The sequence below is a fragment of the Aotus nancymaae genome, unplaced genomic scaffold (assembly GCF_030222135.1).
Source record: "Aotus nancymaae isolate 86718 unplaced genomic scaffold, 86718_ANA_hifiasm-v0.15.2.pri h1tg000076l, whole genome shotgun sequence".
NCBI lineage: Eukaryota > Metazoa > Chordata > Mammalia > Primates > Aotidae > Aotus > Aotus nancymaae.
The window spans coordinates 707,747-726,875 of NW_026988491.1; the positions used below are offsets into that span (position 1 = coordinate 707,747).

General features: G+C 50.5%; 1 protein-coding gene across 2 annotated transcripts in view; it reads left to right on the forward strand.

Annotated features, from left to right (window-relative positions):
- MYO18B (myosin XVIIIB) overlaps positions 1 to 19,129 on the forward strand; it is a 285,467-nt gene that overhangs the window by 25,222 nt on the left and 241,116 nt on the right. For both annotated transcript variants that reach the window (XM_064367868.1, XM_064367869.1), the window contains exons 7-11: positions 1,369 to 1,545; positions 5,973 to 6,171; positions 7,699 to 7,841; positions 9,005 to 9,105; positions 12,518 to 12,581. In XM_064367868.1, coding sequence (XP_064223938.1) covers positions 1,369 to 1,545; positions 5,973 to 6,171; positions 7,699 to 7,841; positions 9,005 to 9,105; positions 12,518 to 12,581 — 684 coding nt within the window. The remainder of the gene's footprint in view (positions 1 to 1,368; positions 1,546 to 5,972; positions 6,172 to 7,698; positions 7,842 to 9,004; positions 9,106 to 12,517; positions 12,582 to 19,129) is intronic.

A 19,129-nucleotide genomic window follows, 5' to 3' on the forward strand; every position in this document is an offset into this window, starting at 1 on the left:
CATACTACAGAGCATGTTTCTGTTTTCACTCTGGCTGCCAGGGAACTCAGAGCCAAATTTGCTGCTTGCCATTAAGCATAGCCTAGATTCTAATGGCCTATATTTTGGCATCAAACTGTCTTTCAGCTTTGTTCTTTAAATTGCTTTGAATACCTTTTTGTTGTGCACCATAAATCCTTTTCAGGACAAGTCACAGTGTAATGATAGAAAAAAAGGTTCTGTCATGCACTTTCCACCCCTCACAGCCTGCTAACTTAGAAGGAGTTCATCTCCTTGTTCATCTGCATTCCTTTCTGCTCCTCCTCTGCCCACCTCAGGCTTCCTCTCCTGCACTGGGAATTTACAGAGGTCCAGTGGCCTTGCAAGAAAGGCCGATCCATGAGAGGGCTCAAGCTTGGCCCAAACCCCCGAGTACTAGGTTCAGAAAAGTCCCTGAACCTGGAGAGAATGATAGGATGCCTCTTAGAATAGACGTCTCAAGACGCAGCTGCACACACCCCTCGCTTCTAAGGGTTTGGGCGGTTTCCTGGGAATCCATGCATGGTGAGCTACGAGACCAGCGAGGTGGTCTGGTCACTGGCCTCCACTCCTGGGTATCATGGAGCATACTGAGAGCTTCCCCATAAGACCCAGAAGAGGAGAGCGACTCAGGAAGTGCTTTGAACTTTGTCAAGTCTGTCTTGGGAGCGTCTCCCATCATGGTGCACTGGGGGCTGGACCACAGCAGAGGGGGTGCCTTGTAGGCTGCACAAAGGGCGAGGAGAAGGGGTGGCCCTGTGTTATTTGAAGGGCTTCATCGCTTCCTATCCAGAGTCCCTGTGGTCTGTTCTGGTCTCTGGCACATGGCTCTCAAGAGAAGGGCTCAGTGTGTGTATGTATGTGTGTGTGTGTGTGTCAGAGTGTGTGTGTCAGTGTGTATGTATGTGTGTATGTGTGTGTCAGTGTGTATGTGTGTATGTGTATGTGTCTGTGTGTGTATGTGTGTATATGTGTATGTATGTGTGTATGTCTATGGGATGTATGTGTGTGTCTGTGAGTGTGTATGTGTATGTGTGTGGTGTATCAGTATGCGAGTGTGTGGGTGTGAGTATATGTGTGGATGTGTCTGAATGTGTGTGCATGTATGTGTGTGAGTGTATATGTGTGTGAATGTGTATATGTATATGTGAGTGTGTGGTGTGTGTATGAGTGTGTGTGGGTGTATGTGTGTCTGAATATGTGTATGTGTGCATGTGTATGTGTGTGAATGTATATGTGTGAATGCGTGTGAGTGTATGTGTGTGTGAATGTGTGTATGTGTCTGCTTGTGTGTGTGTGTGTGTTAGGGGCCCAGGAGGCCAGAGGAGACGCTATGTGATGATTTCACAGGCCAACCCCCCTGAGCTGGACCAGGCCGAGGACCTGGCCTCTCTCATCAGTGTCAACGAATCCAGTGTCCTGAACACGCTTCTGCAGCGCCACAGGGCTCAGCTGCCGCACACGTGCACGGGGCCTGATCTGATCGTCCTCCAGCCCCGGGGGCCCTCGGTGCCCTCCGCAGGGAAGGTGAGGTGGGACCATGGGCGGCAGGGTTGGGGAGCTGAGGGCAGGAGGGGCTGGGGGGATCCCTCTGCATCTGAGGTGGCAGCAGAACCAGCAGAGCCCCCAGTCTACCTCTCTGCAAGCAGCATCCTTCTCGTGGCACTGTGGGTATCCTGCGGTGTGGACCGTGAGGGTCCCCCATTCCCTGGGGAGTAAAGATCAGTCACCATTAGGACAGAAACCGCAGCATTAAATATCACAAGAATAACGAAAGAAAATACTGAATGAGTATTAACTCCACCAGACACTGCTTCACGCGCCTTCATGTATTAACTCAGCTCATTCTCACAGATCCAGCTGAAAACACAGGTACTGTTACTAACCCATCTTACAGATGGGAAGAGCCGGCCGGGCCAGGCGCACGCTAAACTCTCAGACGGGCAAGCAGGGGAGCCGGGAGAACACCCAGGGCCCCGCGCTCCTGCGTGCTCTTCATCCCATGCTGGTCTCTCGGGAGTCCCGAGCACCCACATCAACGGAGAAACAGAAGCTTCAGTTGCGCTTTAGTTTTTTTTCCCTCGGAAGTGTAGAAAAGGCCCATTTGTGTCGCGATGGACAACAGCAAAGGAAATCTTTAAGCGCCACCTCGTGGACACACGAGGCACCTCAGCCGAGTCATTGAAGCGCAGCCCCTTCATTCGTTCAATCCATAGCGATTGAGCTATTGATAGGGGGTCTCCTACAGGGCCGAGCCCAGACAACAGGGAAGATGCCGGGCGAGCAAGCCTGCCCTCGTGGGGCTGCTGTTCTAGGAAGAAAAGACAGGCCATCAACAATGAGGTGGGAGAGGTTGGAAGAAGCCAGAACAGAGCTGCGTGGCTTCTCAGGATGATGAGTCTGGCTTTTTCTCTGAAAGGGATGGCAGCTACTGGGGATTTTTTATTCATTTTTTATGAACCGGGCAGCCTCCCGAGGCAGGGTAGGCTTAGAGAGAGTCCCTACTGGGGTTTTTAGCAGAGCAGTGACGCGTGTGTCTTAGGTTGTAAAAGGATGCTTTTGGCTGCTGGGTGGAGGACAGATGGGAAGAGTCTTGGTGGAGGTAGGGAGGCTTGCCAGAGGTGAGACATCTTACCTGTGTGCTCTTCTGGGGACTCATTGGGAAGTCACAAGCCCCTAGACACCTGGTGTCTAGGAAAGATCATGATACCTCTTCTGGTTTCCATGTTCTCCTCTGCCAATTGGGGATGAAAAGCCACTCTTGCCCTCTGGAGCCCCGTGGGACAAACCCATCCCTAATCCCTGAACAATGCTAAATCCATAAAAGGGGATATAAGGGGATATAGCGGTACTGTTCCCCTCTCTCCAAGATTGTTCTCCTCCAAAGTGCCCCACACCACCCCTTAACTCACTCCCCGGGCCTCTCCCACACAGCTGTCCGTGGTCAAGGGCCTGGGAGGACCTCAGAAGCTCTGGGTGGGCCAGAGGTTGGCACGTACCCTCTCCCCTCCTTGTGGTGAGTGCCTAGGCTTGTGTTACTGCAGCCCAAAGCCTCTGAGCTGTCCAAATGGCCCAGTGACTCCTCTGGCTCCTTGGAAATCGCTGGAAGGGACATCTTCATAGGCCCTGATAGCAAGCAGCCCTTCACTCACCGTCCTGGACTGAGGCATCAGAACTTAGGCAAAAGTGCTAAAAGGTGTAGGCATTGCTACACACCCTGAAGGTAGATCCTCCTATCTGCCTTCCTTGCCCTGGGATGGGGTCCAGCACTGGTCCCCACCCTTCCCTCAAGCCTGCCAGCCTCCCACACTCAAACCCACAACCACCTCCTGTCCTTAGGCTGGATCAACCTCTGATTCCCCATGTGGCCACCAGGTGGCAGCACAGGTCTGCGGTGAGGCTGAGACCACCTAGAGGATGGGCTGGTGGGGTCTGGGCGGCACTGGGGGCCTCTCTCACTGTGGGGCTAGCCCCCACCAGGCGGCTGGGGTCTGGGCATGTGCCTGAGGGCGTGCAGGTCTCGGTGAATAAGAGCATGAGTTTGAGCATGGGCGTGTCTGGGTGGATAGAACTGGGCACCATCTCTGCGTCCGGAGCCCTCAGCAATTGTGTGCATGTGCCTTCAAGTATACTTGTGTGCATGCGTGCAAGGGCACATGTACGCAGATGCAAAGGCATGTGTACACACGCACATATGAGTGCCTTCAGGAACCTGGACGTGCAGAATTCTTCCTTCTCCCTCCTGGCAGTGGGCCTGAGTGGGCTGATGGACGGGACTGCCCGTCCCTTCAACTTTAGTTTTTCCAGACTGGGGGATGGCTCTAGGGCTCAGACCCCAGGACCCTCTGCCTGCCTTAAGCCCTAAGGCTGTGTCCAGTGCAGGGGCATGTCCCCCCTTTGCCTGCATTAGGGTCCTGCTGAGCCCTACATCTGCCATCAGGATAGGGACTCATGACTGTTCCTCAGGGGCTTGGAGCCGGAAAGGCCAGCAGTGGACTGGGGACACCCCCAGCCCCAAGCTGGCCATCCAGGCTGAGTAAGGGCCATCACACGGGGTTTGTGCCCCTAGCTTGGCCAAGGGTCTGCGCTAGGGAGGGCAGATGGGGCCGTGCTGGATCCAGTGGGGACCCTCAGCATCCTGGGTTTTGGATATCCTCCTGCAGCACGGCCCATCCCTCTGTTCCTTTCAGTGCCCTCCCACTGACCTCACAGTGACCTCCTGCCCTCTTCCCTTGCTGCCAAGTCCAATGTCAGGTGTCTGATCTCCTCTTATTGAACTCATGAACTCAGCAGCATTTCTCCCCCTCTTCCTGGAAACACACCCTTCCTCTGCTCCAGGACTCTGCCTTCCTGGTTTTGCTTCCAGCCCACTAGCCTCCCGGTCAGCCTTCCTTGTGGTATCCCTGACCTCTCTCTGTCAGAGTGCCCTGTCCCCACACTCTTCCCCGGTGATCTCATTCAGGCGTGTGGCTTTCAAATGCCTCCCGTTCACTACAATGCAATTCTTTCTTTCGTTGATCATCTGTCTCTTCCCAGCAGAAGGCAAGCTCCACCAAGCAGGGACTTAAGAAAAAAATCGGGCTTATTGAGGTGTAATTTACATTACCGTTCAAGTCACCTTTTTAGTGTACAGTTCTGTGCTTTTTGGACAAAGGTGTGTAGTTGCGAAACTGCTTCCACGATCAATTATAAGACAGTTCCCATCACCCGCAAAAGTTCCCTGGGCCCCTCTGTGGTCAGCTCAGCCCCAAGCTCCACCCCTGGTAGCCAGTGACCTGTTTTTATTTGTCCCTATAATTTTACCTTTTCCAAAAGAAAAAAAAATCATATAAATGGCATCGTACAGTATGTAACCTTTCAAACTGGCTTCTTCCAGGCAGCGCAATGCATTGGAGATTCATCCATGAGGTTTCATTTATCCACGTTTGTTCCTTTATTTTATTTCATGGAGGCACTAGCTTGCGTATTTGTTCATAGGGTGACCAGTTGTCCTGGTTCTCCTGGGACTAAAACGTTTTCTGGGACATGAGACTTTCATCGCTAAAACTAGGATGGGTGATTCTCCTAGTTCACTAGCTAAAGCGTGTTTGCACTCTTCTAGGGTTTGGTGATTTTGAATATACAGTCACTATAACCAATGACATAGAGGGAATTTTTATGAACGTACGCTTTGATTTCTTTTAAGTCAATACGTGGAGAGGGGTTGTGGGTTTCTGTGATATGTGTGTATCTCACTGTAGAAGAATTTGCCAGGCTGTTTTCCATAGTGACTGTATCATTCAGCATTCCCATTGGCATTGTATAAGAATTCCAGTAGCTCCTCATCTTCACCAAAACTTGGTAGTGACTGGTAAGTGTTTTTTTCAGTCATTGTCACAGGCATATAATGGTATCTGTTTGTGATTGGCTAGAATTTCCTTTATCCATTTTATGTCATGCTGTGCTCGAGTGCCTGCTGCATAATGGATTATTTGACTGAAGTATGAATGAATGGATGAAGCAGATGGGGTTTCAGGCATCACCTAAATCTCTTATGGCAAATATATAGCACACATAGCACTAACCCCTCCACGTATCACTCCCTGTGTCCGTGGCAGACATCACTAATCACAATGGATAATTATGCCATTTATCCAGTTGCCTCGTTTGAAGCAGATACTATTCAACGCTTTGAGTAACCAGTGAGATGAATCCCATGGGTGAATGCAGCTGACATTCAAGCCTCTGACCAATTAAAGAGGTTACCTAGGCTCAGAAAACAGGCGTGGGCGGTCCAAGGATGCACAGTGAGCCAGGGGCGGGACTAGACACACAGGTCGGGCTCTTCCCACAGAGTAGGAAGGGAGGCAGGGACATGGTTCTGGATCCTAAACCTGGGGCAGGGCACTGGCTTAGAATGCTCCCTAGGCAATGGCTGGGTGTGAAGGCTGATGATGCCTGTGGTCTTCCTACAGGTGCCCAGGAGCCGCCGGGATGGCCTGCCCGCCCACATTGGCTCCATGGCCCAGCGGGCATACTGGGCGCTGCTGAACCATTGGAGAGACCAGAGCATTGTGGCACTGGGCCGGAGTGGCGCTGGGAAGACCTCCTGCTGTGAGCAGGTCCTGGAGCACCTGGTGGGGATGGCAGGCAGCCTGGATGGCAGGGTCTCAGGTACGCTGGCCTCTAGGTGACGTGTACAGTTGGGGCCAGGATGGGGAGAGTTGGAAGGGGATGCTGAGCTGCTCTTTCTTATATTCATTCAGCTAGCCTTCACTGAGCACCAGATATGTGCACACTCCCTGCTTGCTGCTGAGCAGGGCTATCCCTGGGTCACTGAGATGCATTTGTTGAAATTAGAATAAGGCACTCTTTCCTCAAGACATTGGTGGCCATTTGCAGAACAATCATCATACATTGATGTTGTTAGAAGCAGATACTTGACTGCCATCTGCTGGGAAACCATCCTAACATAAGTACACAAGTCTAGGATAGTGGGATGTGAATGATGCGCTCTGGGGATGTGGTGTTTTGGGGCAGTGCACAACCTGCTCAACTGAACAGATGACTCGACCAGTGAAGATAGAAGGGCAGAGTCTACACTCATGAGAAACTAATAACCAGAGAGGAAACTGAAGTGTACATACGTTCGAAACTTGAATGTTCTTCAAAAAGTGCTGGCAGAGCAGGCTAGGGAAGAAGCCCAGGGAGTGTAGAGGAGGGCAGATCACCTGAGGTTGGCAGTTTGAGACCAGCCTGACCAACATGGAGAACTCTTGTCTCTACTAAAAATACAAAATTAGTTGGGTGTGGTGATGCATGCCTGTAATCCCTGTTACTTGGAAGGCAGAGGCAGGAGAATCGCTTGATCCTGGGAGACAGAGGTTGCGGTGAGCCGAGATCACGCCATTGCACTCCAACCTGGGCAACACAAGAGAAGCTCCATCTCAAAGAACAACAACAACAACAAAAACTTTTGGTCCTCATGACAGCCACCTGAGGATTAAATTTAATTAATTAATTAGTTAGTTAATTAGCTAGTTAACTAATTTGCCCCAAATCAGATAACTAGCAAAGGGCAGACCTCCATCTCTTGTAACCACTGGGCTACACTGCTTCTCCACCAGGATTATTGCAATGCTTTGCTGAACACCTACTCTATATCTGGCTTATGCTAGAAGCTGGGGAAGAGGCACAGTCTCTCCAAATGTAGTTGTGCTGTGAATTGTATGTGTCTGAGGGTGGAAGTCAGGTCAGGCTGTATCCAGGTGCTCAGCACAGTGCTTGTTGCATTGTAGGTATGCAATGAATAGTAGTGGGGAGATTAGAGGGCTTTGCAAGCCTGCTTCTAAGCTGTGGGGCAGGCCCCAGAATGTTATCATCCTCACCTCTTTCTAGGTTCTATTAGGTCTGGGAAGCCCTAGGGCAGCCTCTGTTACCCAGATTGTGCCTATCCCTGGCCCTTCTAGATTGAATCTTGTCTCCCCTACGCCAGGGCTGGTAGTACAGGACCAGCCCAGCAGGTGGCGCTCAGTGAAATGCATGTGGTTTAGAGTTGGGTTGGGCAGGGAGGGGATGGCGGGAAGCTCACAGGAAGCCCACAGGATGCTGAGGCAGGCGCCGTGGAAAAGGTGGGCCTGTGCGAGGTGGGAGTGGCAGCACCTGGGCCATCCGTGACGCTTGGCCCCGTGCCCCCAACAGTGGAGAAGATCCGAGCCACCTTCACCATCCTCCGGGCCTTTGGCTCGGTGTCCGTGGCCCACAGCTGCAGCGCCACCCGGTTCACCATGGTGATGTCACTGGACTTCAACGCCACAGGCCGCATCACGGCTGCTCAGCTCCAGGTGAGGCCTCTGGGTGGATGTGCAAGGGGGCCCTTGGGCCGCTGTGTCTCCAGCCCCACACAGCAGAGCCCACGCCTCCAGCTAGGACTCTGGGATGTGTCTGAAATGGTCATGGCGGTGGCTCACGCCTGTGATCCCAGCACTTTGGGGGGCCGAGGTGGGTGGATCACCTGAGGTCAGGGGTTCGAGACCAGCCTGACCAACATGGTAAAACCCTGTCTCTACTAAAATGCAAAAATTAGCTGGGCATAGTAGCAGGTCCCAGGAGGGTGAGGCAGAAGAATCACTTGAACCCAGGAGGACGGAGGTTGCAGTGGGCCAAGATCGTACCATTGCACTCCAGCCTGGGCAACAAGAGTGACACTCCATCTCAAAAAAAAAAAAAGTAATAATAATAAAAATAAATAATGAAATGGGCATGGGTCCTCTAGCTGGGGCCAGTGGCTCCCCACCTCACTTGGTGCCCTGGAACATTCCCTTCTGGGGCAAGCCAACCCGTCTGTGCTTCGGACTCTCAGGGGGATGAAATATTCATGAGCTAATACAGAATTCAGCCTCTCATTAGCCGGGTCTTAAAAGCGCAAGTTGAAATTAAACAGACACTTGCCAGCCTTCTGCAGCAGTCTGGGTGTGATGAACACATGGCCTGTTCCTTCTCATCTCCAAAATCATCGGCACCCCTCCCCGTCTCCCTCAAACATTCTGTTTGAACATAAAGTAGGATTAGATTATTAGAAGGGTTGTTTGCACATGGAGCTGGCGTAATATCCAGACTCAAGGAAAACCCCTCCATGCCAAATAAGTCCCTTTTCTGTCCTGGCCCTGAAATCCTACCCTTAATCACGGTTCGGGTTAAGGTATTAAAGGCTTCTATTAAAAAGGAATATGCTGGAGGGTGGCCTCGTTTGACTGTTATTGCCTTTGATGCCTTAATTGGAACGAATCTATTGCGTTAGTTGGTTTCCTAGGTGGACTCTGAATTAGCGAGACAAAGGACTGGGAGGTTTTGACTTGGAGGTTGCCAGCAAAAGTTGGACCTGAGATGTTGCCTCAAAGAGTGGATCAGAGTGGGGCACCCTGACGGGGCTTCTGGGTGGCCGCGTGCCAGGCACGAGCAGATGTACCCAAAGCGCTGACAGGGTGCTCGTCCTGTCTCCCTGCAGACAATGCTTTTGGAGAAGAGCCGCGTGGCACGGCAGCCGGAAGGGGAAAGTAACTTCCAGGTGTTCTCCCAGATGCTGGCTGGATTGGACCTGGATCTCAGGTGAGCACTTGGGGCAGGTAGAGACAGCCGAGGGCACTGCCACAAAGGGCACCTGTTCTTTGGGGGTCCAGCCTTAGCTTCTGCCCAGCACTGAGAGGTTGCGGGACCCAGGGAATAGGAATATGGCCTCCGATTCCAGCTGCCTGGGTACACACAGCTCACACGCAGGATGACTTTGATCACATGTCACATGTCATTCACTCTGAGCCTCAGTTTCTTCCTTTGTAATGTGGAAACAACACCTTGCCTAGACCTTGTGGGATTAAGTGAGATAATATACATTCAGCTCTTTATAAATGCTGGGAGTGAAGGCTGGCTGCTGTGACAGTGATATGTCAACACTGGCCCTGACCACGGTGTGAAGAGGAGAGGGACAGCAGACCCCCACGTCTTCCAGAAGTTTCTAAACTTTTGTGGGAGCTTTGGGTGTATGGTAGGGTGTGCCTACATGGGGTGCCTTGGGACAGACCTGGAGCTGAGTGGAACAGTGAGCTGGGTAGTCATGCAAGCCTCATCTTGGAGGGCTTCCTGGAGGAGGTGGCCCAAAAAGCCATCTCTGCCCTTCCCCAGATCTACAGGGCATCCTTAGACATGGAGCTCATGTGGCTTCCTCTCCCAGAGCCTTGGTTCCCTCCTCTATTGGATGGATGCATGGTCCTCGTGAAGCTCCAGGGAGAGGAAAAACTAGGTTTTCCCATGTGAGGGGTGGTAATTTGTGGTTGCTCTGCTCTAACCCCAACATTGTTTGTTCCCCAGCCTTCCCTCTGCATCTGAAGGCAGCCTCAACCTGTCCTGGGCATCCCAGGCACTCCCAGTTTTCAGAGTGATAGTAACTGAGCAGCAGGGAAGCTTCTAGAAGGTCTTGAGAATCTGTAGAAGAACTTGGAGTAGGGTGGTATAGCAGAGTGACAAGGACCGGAAACTGGAGGACAAGGCTGTGTGAATTTGCATGCTGGCTTCTCCACTCGTTGGCTGTGTGACCTTGAGCTAGTGCCTTCACGTCTCTGAGCCTGACTTTTCTTATCTACAAAATAGCTGTGACCATATCGCAGTGTTGTGGTGAGGGCTAAAAAATGGACAGGTGACAGTCCTTAAAATAGCGCCGGGACCTAGCGAATGCTTTGTGTTTGTTGTAGATTTGGGAGGAGCTGGTCTGCCTTGATACCCCCTGCAGGCCCTGACCAGGTCATCCAAAGAAATGACTTTGAATTCAGAGGAACGTCGATCGGATCCCGGCTTTGCCCCACATGGGCTTCTCTGAGCCTTGGTTTCTCCTGTAAAATGGGTTCCTACTAGCGCCAACCCTGGAGGCATTTACATGAGATCACGTGTCAAGGCAGCAGGCGCCATGTGCGGCGCATAGTAAGGGTGTAATGCAGGAAGGCAAAGGTGGGTGGAGCCTGAACGTAGGTGTTTGAGCCCCACTTTCAGCCCCATGCCCTTACATCTTGGGGCCTCCATTTTCTCACCTCTCAGAACACCGAGGGACACACACATCACCCCTGTTCCGGCTCTGGAGCCCCACACTGGGGCTCTCTCATCTGTATCCCATGGATGGGGCTTGGCTCTGGGGACAGAAGCATTGCCTGCTGAGGAGGGGGTTTGGGGACTTATCCTGGGGTGGGCCCAGGAAGGATGAGGCTCCACTGCAGCTAGCAGAGGGTGCCAGGCCTCCACTCCAAGCCGGGCCCAGGCCAGGGGCCTCCGTGCTGGTGGCATCCTTATTGAGTCTGGCAGCCTTAGAAGCCGGGCCAAAGCTGCCTCTGAAAGGAAGGGGTCATCCAGATGAGTTTCAGGGACCCCAAGAGAGTAAAGTGCTTGGAGCAACTCAGACCCCTCAGGGAGTCATAGTCATTCTGAAGGCTCCTTGGTGACCCCCCCATTACCTCCCTTTTTCTACCTCTGCTGCTGCCAACCTGGTCCCTCACCCCTATGGAGGCTTCCAAAGGTGAAAAACTGGTTCCCACTGCACAAATGTTCTTTCTCCCGTGCACTCATGTGGCAAACTCGTATTCATCCTTCAAAACCCTACTCGAAATCCCTTCGTTAGAGGAACACTGCCTGACTCTTGCTCCTCAGTTTCTCCTTTTTACCATTTTGGTGTCCGGTATGTGCTTCTGGTTCAAGAAGCTGCCATGCTGGGGTGTGCAGGTCTCCCTTCCTCACCAGGTGGATGGGAGATCTTTGCATCAGAGGTCCTGTCATCCTTCTTTCTGCCTTCCCAGTACCTAGCACAGGGCTTGGCCTTGGCACCAGGAAGATGCTTCTTAATTACTTGTCAGATTGAATTTCCAGTGAATGGAAGAGAGTGTGAGGAAAACACAGAGCACTTACTCTGTGCCAGCCCGACAGTGTGAGGTTATGTACAATATCTCATTTAATCCTGGGAGGCAAGTGGAGTAGGGAGCCCATTTTACAGATAAGGAAAAGTGAGTTGCAGAGAAGAGAATTACCTTATCCACTACATGGCAGCACTGGGGTTGAACTTGAAGCCTATCTGGTGAGAGTCAAAGTCACGAGGCAGAGAGGGGTGTGGGGTCTGTAGAGAGTCCAGGGAGAGGACACTGAAGACCCCAGAACCAGACAAGCTGGCCGGAGACTGATGAGTAAGCCCCACTTTCCAGGAAACAATTTGAACCCGCATGGGGATTGGGGACCTTAGGCTAGGCTCTACAACGCTTTTGTGAGTAGAGAGTGTGATTCGAGGGGGCGAGGGGCACAGCCATCCCCACCCCACCTTTGGCTTGCATTCCTGAAGCCTGCAAAAGTGGGTGGCCCATCTGCAGGTCTTACTCTCAAGGAACCTGCGGTGTGAACACCGGAAGGAGCCTTAAACATCGTGTTGGTTCATAAAGTGCAGACTGAGGCTGGGAGAGGCGCCCGTGGCAGGATGGCGCGGAGTGTGGGCTGCGGGGCCAGCAGACCGCAGTTCAGCTCCTGGCTGCATGTTGGCTAGCTGTGAAGTCTGGGGCAGTACTCACGCTCAGTGTCTCTGTTTTGTCCACTGCAAAATGGAAATCATATTTGCACCCATGGAGTGCGGCTGTCGTGAGTCATCTTAGAACTCAGCGTGCAGCAAGGACTCGTTCGCGTTGACCGTTTGTTATTACCCTTGAGTGAGCTCACCCAGCTGATTAGAAGATCTGGGGTCAGTCCCTGCCATCCTGATTTTCCTCTACTATTCTTTCTTCTGGGATTTCCTGGCTTTTGGGAAAGGCCAAGTGAGGGCTGTGAGGGAGGAATATTTGAGAGATCGAAGATGTCCCAGGGCAGAGTTAGCGGGGCCAAGGCCAGGGACAGCCACTGGGGTGCCTGGGCTGTGGCTTGGAGCCTCACACTGTGACGCCCACCTGCCCTGCCAGGCCTAGTGTGAACAGTGGCTCCTGACTCCTGGTTCCTTCTGTGCTTCCAGGACGGAGCTGAACCTGCACCACATGGGAGAGAGCAGCTCCTTTGGCATGGGCGTGTGGTCCAAGGTAAGGAGGAAGTCCTTTGGGGTGGGATGTGAGGCTGTGTCCCTGGGGCCAGATGGGAGGGTGACGTGGAGCCCCCCTGCAACTTGTCTCCTTTGGTACCGGGGTTCATAGCTGGCAAGGGTTGGTCACGTGGGAGAGTCAGGGGCTGCCTTTGTAGGGTCTGGGCTTACTGGGGAAAGGAGACTTGGACAAATAAAGAAACCAGATGTAGCATAGGTGGAGGTCGGACTAGGGCCTGGAATCAGGTTGTCTAGTTCAAGCCGAAGCCCTGACCTTGACCTCCCTGGACATCCATCTCTTCTTCAGTAAAATGATGAGAGTAGCAGTATCTGCCTCATAGGGTTGTTGTGGGGGTGAAATGGTGGTGCATAACGTGCCTAGAACAGGGCTCGGCCTAAAGTGTGCTCTTGTAAATGCTACTGGTGGTTAACTTGGGTAGGTGCCTGCAACAATGGTGTTCTTTACTGCAACCTCCACCTCCCGGGTTCAAGCAATTCTCCTGCCTCAGCCTCCGGAGTAGCTGGAACTACAGGCGCGCACCACCACACCCAGCTAATTTTTTGTATTTTTAGTAGAGATGGGGTTTCACCATGTTGGCCAGGATGGTCTTGATCTCCTGACCTCATGATTTCCACCCTCCTCGGCCTCCCAAAGTGCTGGGATTACAGGCGTGAGCCACCGCACCTGGCTCAGCAATGGTTTTCTAATGAATGTAGTCGATTAGTGGGGCTGAGAGTTAGGTGTTTCATTGCTTAAAGAAGCAAATGATTCACTGGTTTGATATTTTATTATTCAGTTATTGTAACCATTGTTTTCTCCCCTCCCTCCCAAATACCTTCACCACCACCTATGCCGGGCCTGTGTTGAGTGCTAGGAGTGTGGTCCTCCTCCATGAATTTTCATTTTAGCAGAAACAGATTTAGAAATTAATGCAATCATGTGAGATAAGAGTATGTCAGAGGTTGCACAAAATGCTGCGGGCACCACAGGATAGCTGATAGAACGACTTGGCCTTTGCCAGGGAAGACTTCTTAGCCAAGGGAACATTTGGCTTGGGTTTTGAAGGATGAATAGGAGTTCACCAGATAGAGGGAAGTAGATAATTTCCACTCCAAAGCCTCTTTTCAAACATATATGCCAGGGAAACAAATAGTGCTGGAATAATTGGATATCCTGGTGCCACAAAAAAAAAAAAAAAAAAAAAAAAAGAAAGAATCTGTGTTTCACACGACATACTAAAGTTAACAAAAAATGAATCACAGATCTAATTGTAAAACTTCAAACAACAAAATTGCCAGAAGAAAGGTAAGAAAAATCTCTGTAGCCCTGATTCAGGCAAAGATTTCTTAAATGAGACACCAAAATCCCAGTCCATAAGAGAACAAATTAACTTTATCAAAAGGAACAGCATCTGCTCTTTGAAAGCCACTATTATTATGAAAAAGCAAACCACAGACTGGGAGAAAATATTTGCAAATCACTTATCTGATAAAGGATTTTTATCTAGAATATAAGAGTAATCCTCAAAACTCATGCATGAAACAACAAAAAAGATGGCCGAAAGATAGAACATACAAAAAAAATGTAAATGGATCGCAACTAAGCACGTGAAAATATACTCAACATCATCGGTCATTATAGCAATTCAGCCTTCTCCCATCTTTCTTGCCTATTAAACTCTCTACTCCTTAAAAAAAAAAAAAAAAGAAAGAAATTCAGCTGGGCGCCGTGGCTCATGCCTGTAATCCCAGCACTTTGGGAGGCGGAGGCTGGCAGATCACCTGAAGTCAGGAGTTCGAGACCAGCCTGGCCAACATGGTGAAACCCCGTCTACTAAAAGTACAAAAAATTAGCCGGGCGTGGTGGCACACGCCTGTAGTTCCAGCTATCAGGAGGCTGAGGCAGGAGAATTGCTTGAACCTGGGAGGCGGAGGTTACAGTGAGCAGAGATTGCGCCACTCACTCCAGCCTGGGAGACAGAGAAAGACTCTGTGTCAAAACAGCAACAACAAAAAAAGAAAGCTGCTAAGCGCATGCGTGCGCACACACACACACACACACACACACTCTCTCTCTCTCTCTCTCTCTCTCTCTCTCTCTCTCTCTCTCTCTCTCTTAGATGTTGCTGAGTATTATCCGTAGAGTATCTAATTGAGTAGCTCTAGGTGAGGCCTGAGAATGTGCATTTCTCACAAGTTCCCAGGCAATGCTGAAGCTGCTGGTCTAGGAACCCTGCTTTGAGAACCGCTATTGTAGAGTCTGTTTCTGCCCTGGGTGAGGTGATGTGTCTGCCCCGTCTTTGATAATCTGCTTGTCACCTTATAAGTATGTCCCAAATATTGCATGGGCAAGCCTGGAGAGTTGGGGCTGTATCAGAGAGGCTGCCTGGAAGAGGTGACCAAGAGCTGGCCATGAGAATGAGCATGAAATTTCTTTCATTCTCAAAACTCATAAACGAAACAAGCTGGAATGAACGTGAAATTAGGTGCAGTGAGGCTGGCATTCTTGCTAAAGCAAATATTGTTGGGGGGGGGCATCCTCTTTACTCAGCAGCGTGTTCTTTTTTCATACGCTTTTCTCCATGGTTTGGGGTCATTAGGAGCCCAGACCTTGACCTTGAAGGCAAGAGATGAGAAATTATCTCAGCACTGATTTTTTTATTCGTTTAATGAGCTTTGGCCAAATGTATCCATTTGAATCAGCAAAAGAATTGTTTGTTTTTGAGAAGGGAAAAGGCCCAAGCTGGGCCCCTCCGAGCTCTCCCCAGCCTGACCTGTTTGTTAGGCGTCTGCGCAAAGCCATTGGTCACAGCGTGAATTCCTGTCAAAGAAGCATTTGAAGTGGTTTGCTTTTTTCCCCTGTATTTCTGTGGGGCACTTTTTAGACCAATTGATTTGTGGGAACTGGTAGGGTGTTTCTTTGTTCTCTTTCTGTTAACTGGCAGGTATCAAGAGAATGTTTCCTCTGTTCTTTCAGAAGAAAAATGAAGTTTGAAAATTCGTTGGTCTTTGATACAAGCCTGGGCTAGTTACTGGGGTTGGGTAGGCCAGGGACAGCCTGCTTAAGGAAATCTGGTGATCAGGATATGCCCCCCAACAATGGGAGTTGCTAAGTCCCCAGGGCTGTCAGACTGAGCAAACCATACGGGATGCCCAGTTAAATTTGAATTTCAGATAAACATTGAATAAGGTTTTTGTATAAGCATGTCCCAAGTATTGCACAGGGACGCCTGAAGGGTTGGGCGCATATCAGGGCTGGCTGCCTGGAGGAGCTGATCACAGGCTGTTCCCGGAATGAGAATGAAAGTAGTCAGATGCAGTGAGACCAGCATTCTCGCTGTACCAAATATTGTGGGGGACATACTTAATTGTGAAAAAAAATTATCCATCGTTTATCTAAAATTCGAATTTAGGGCCGGGCGCGGTGGCTCATGCCTGTAATCCCAGCACTTTGGGAGGCCGAGGAGGGTGGATCACGAGGTCAGGAGATGGAGACCATCCTGGCTAACACGGTGAAATCCCGTCTCTACTAAAAATACAAAAAATTAGCCGGGCGTGGTGGTGTGCACCCGTAGTCCCAGTTACTCGGGAGGCTGAGGCAGGAGAATCTCTTGAACCCGGAAGGCGGAGGTTGCAGTGAGCTGAGATCACACCACTGCACTCCAGCCTGGTGACAGAGGAAGACTCCGTCTCAAAAAATAATTCAAATTTAACTGGATGTCCTGCATTTTCCTTGGCAACCCTGCAACCCAACTTCAACCCAACGTCATCCCTGGCTGAGCCCTGCTTTTTCCTTCTCCCCTTAGCCAGTCCCCTCTGCTATGATGAATTCTGCTTCTATTTCATCTCTTAACAGCTGGTTCCATCTCCACTGAAAACTCACTGGCGACAGTGGAGTCTGACTTAGCGATGTTTGAATCCCAGTACCAGTGGCTAAGCTAGGTGGCCTTAAGCAAGGGACCTCATCTCCTCGGGCCTCGAATTTTTTCTTTTTTGAACACTAGGAGAGCAAGAGTCCACCTTGACCTCAAATTAAATGAGAAAAAAGCCAATAAAGCACTTGGAAGGTGGTGACACTTTCAATGTCAGGCCTTCTTCTTCCTCCTCCCCCTCCTCCTCCTTCTCCTCCTCCTCCTCCTCCTTCTCTTCTTCCTCCTCTTCCTCCTCCTCCTTCTCCTCCTTCTCTTTTTCTCCTCCTCCTCCTTCTCCTTTTCCCTCTCCTTCTCCTCCTCCTCCTTCTTCTCCTCCTCCTTCTTCTCCTTCTCCTCCTCCTCCTCTTCTTCCTCCTCTTCCTCCTCCTCCTTCTCCTCCTCTTTTTCTCCTCCTCCTCCTCCTTCTCCTCCTCTTTTTCTCCTCCTCCTCCTTCTCCTTCTCCTCCTCCTTTTCCCTCTCTGTCTCCTCCTTCTCTTTTTCTCCTCCTCCTCCTCTTCCTTCTCCTCCTCCTCCTCCTCCTCCTTCTCTTCCTCCTCCTCCTCCTCCCTCTCCTTCTCTCCTCCTCCTTCTGTATTATCAAGGATAGCAGCGTTGGGCAAGTTGGAGAGGGCCAGTCCTCGATGGCCCATGGGGAGGGCTTGGCCTGCTCGCCAACAGCAAGGCACGCCAGCCAGCCGCTCAGTTCCCCTCCCATCTTCCTTGGCAGCAGGTCAGTTTTCCCTCTTACTGAATTTATCTCTGTTCTTCTCTAATTCATATTTTAATGAAGCATCTTTTTTTTTCTTAAAAAAAAAAAACTAAATTACTACCTACTTCCTATGGAGAAATCAGAAAAAACACGAAGGCAAAAACCAAAACCAGAATACACGCACACACTCACGCGAACCAGAAAGCAAGCAGCAATCGGCTCAGCACCCTGAGAAACGCGCCAGTCACACACCTGCAGGCGTTCTTCCCGCATTTTCCCACGTGTATTTCACATAATTCGTAACAAACTGTATGTCATTAAAACTTTCACAAACATTGTTTTTAATGACCAGACATTCATGGAAAAGACATGGTTTCCTGAACTGCTGTTTCCCTAATGTCCGTTTACATGGCTTGAAACCTTTTTGTGGTTCTTGGTAATAAGGTGATAAATATCTCTGGGCATCCGGTTTTCCTTACTATCTCTGGCTCCCGACCTGTGTAAAGAGATGCCTCCAGTGACCGTCTTCCCTGCTGTCTCCTTGGTAACAATCTCACGTCTCTGATCACACTGTTTGTTTATTTCTCATTCATCTCCCTTCGGCCCTCAGTTACACGAGGGTGGGAGTCTCACTTGTCTTGATCACTCCTGAATAGACAAGGCCTAGCACTCAGCCAGGCATACAGCAGGTGCTCAATAAATGTGTGTTGAGTGAATAAATGAACGAGCATGCCTAACTTACCACAACTTAACTAAAATCACATCTTTTCAATTTTCCAATTGTTTGCTACTGGGGTCAGCAGAGACGAGCTAATTAAACTTCATTTTCTCCTCAGTATCATTTCCCTAGGTCTTTGGGGACCTCATGTCTTCCTTTGGACCCACTCCTGGGGTCCTGGGAGCTGGGGCAGTTGCTGGGAATCTCAGAGAACCCAGAGAAGGAGGTTAGAAAGCTTGAGGCTCCCATCCCTCAGTCATTGTGGGCGGCCTGGGATGAGCAGCACCGTGCACCCGGCTCAGTGGGTGAACCACTCAGCCCCGCCATCAGTGGCTCTTATTTAGGGATGCTTGCTGGAAGCTTGTTGTCAGTGCACATTTATTGATCTTATTAGATGCCAGGAATTGCACACAGAAATAACTCACCTGGGTCTCTGCCATCAAGTGACTCACTTTTGGGAGGTGGTGGTAGGCTGCCATGTCTACATTAACAGATCATTCCAAGCTGGAGGGATATGTGCCTGAGTGGAGGTGTGTGTAGGCTGAGGCCAAGCTGGGAGAAGTAGAGACATATCATGGAAGGCTGCCTGGAGGAGGCAACCACGAGCTGGAGCTGGACTAAGAGTGAATTACCCAGGTGCAGTGAGGCCTGCATTCCGGCTACACTGAGCACCTGGTGCAAAGGTAAAGATGAGTGGCCCACTGGAGCAAGCACCCCGGGATGAAAGTGCGGAGACACCCAGTGTGTCCCCGGCTGAGTGCTTGGAGGCTGCCTGGACCCTCTGACTGCCAATTTCTCCCGTTAGTCCTCACACCACGCCCTCGCTGCCTGCGACGTTTCAGCTTGTACATGGAACTTATTTGAGATCTGCCAAGCACCAGGATACATTTGAAATCACAAATGTATAATATGAAATCACAAAGCTTTCATATTATTTTCTTCTTCTCTATAATTTATTTTCTGCAACCTAGCTTAATTTTTTTAAAGTGCCCAGCAGCAGTGGTAATAATAATAATAATAATAATCCTTGCCACCCAGCAGTTTGCTTCTGGGTGTCACATTCCAGGCCTTGGTCCGAGGTGCATTTATTTTTTATGACCCAGTTGTCAACTGTGGGGGAATGGCACTCAGATGGAAGGATGAGGGATCACTCGTTTGGGCCAGGGGCTCTGCCAGGAGCTTTCTTTTACTTAATTCTCCCAGCGGTTCT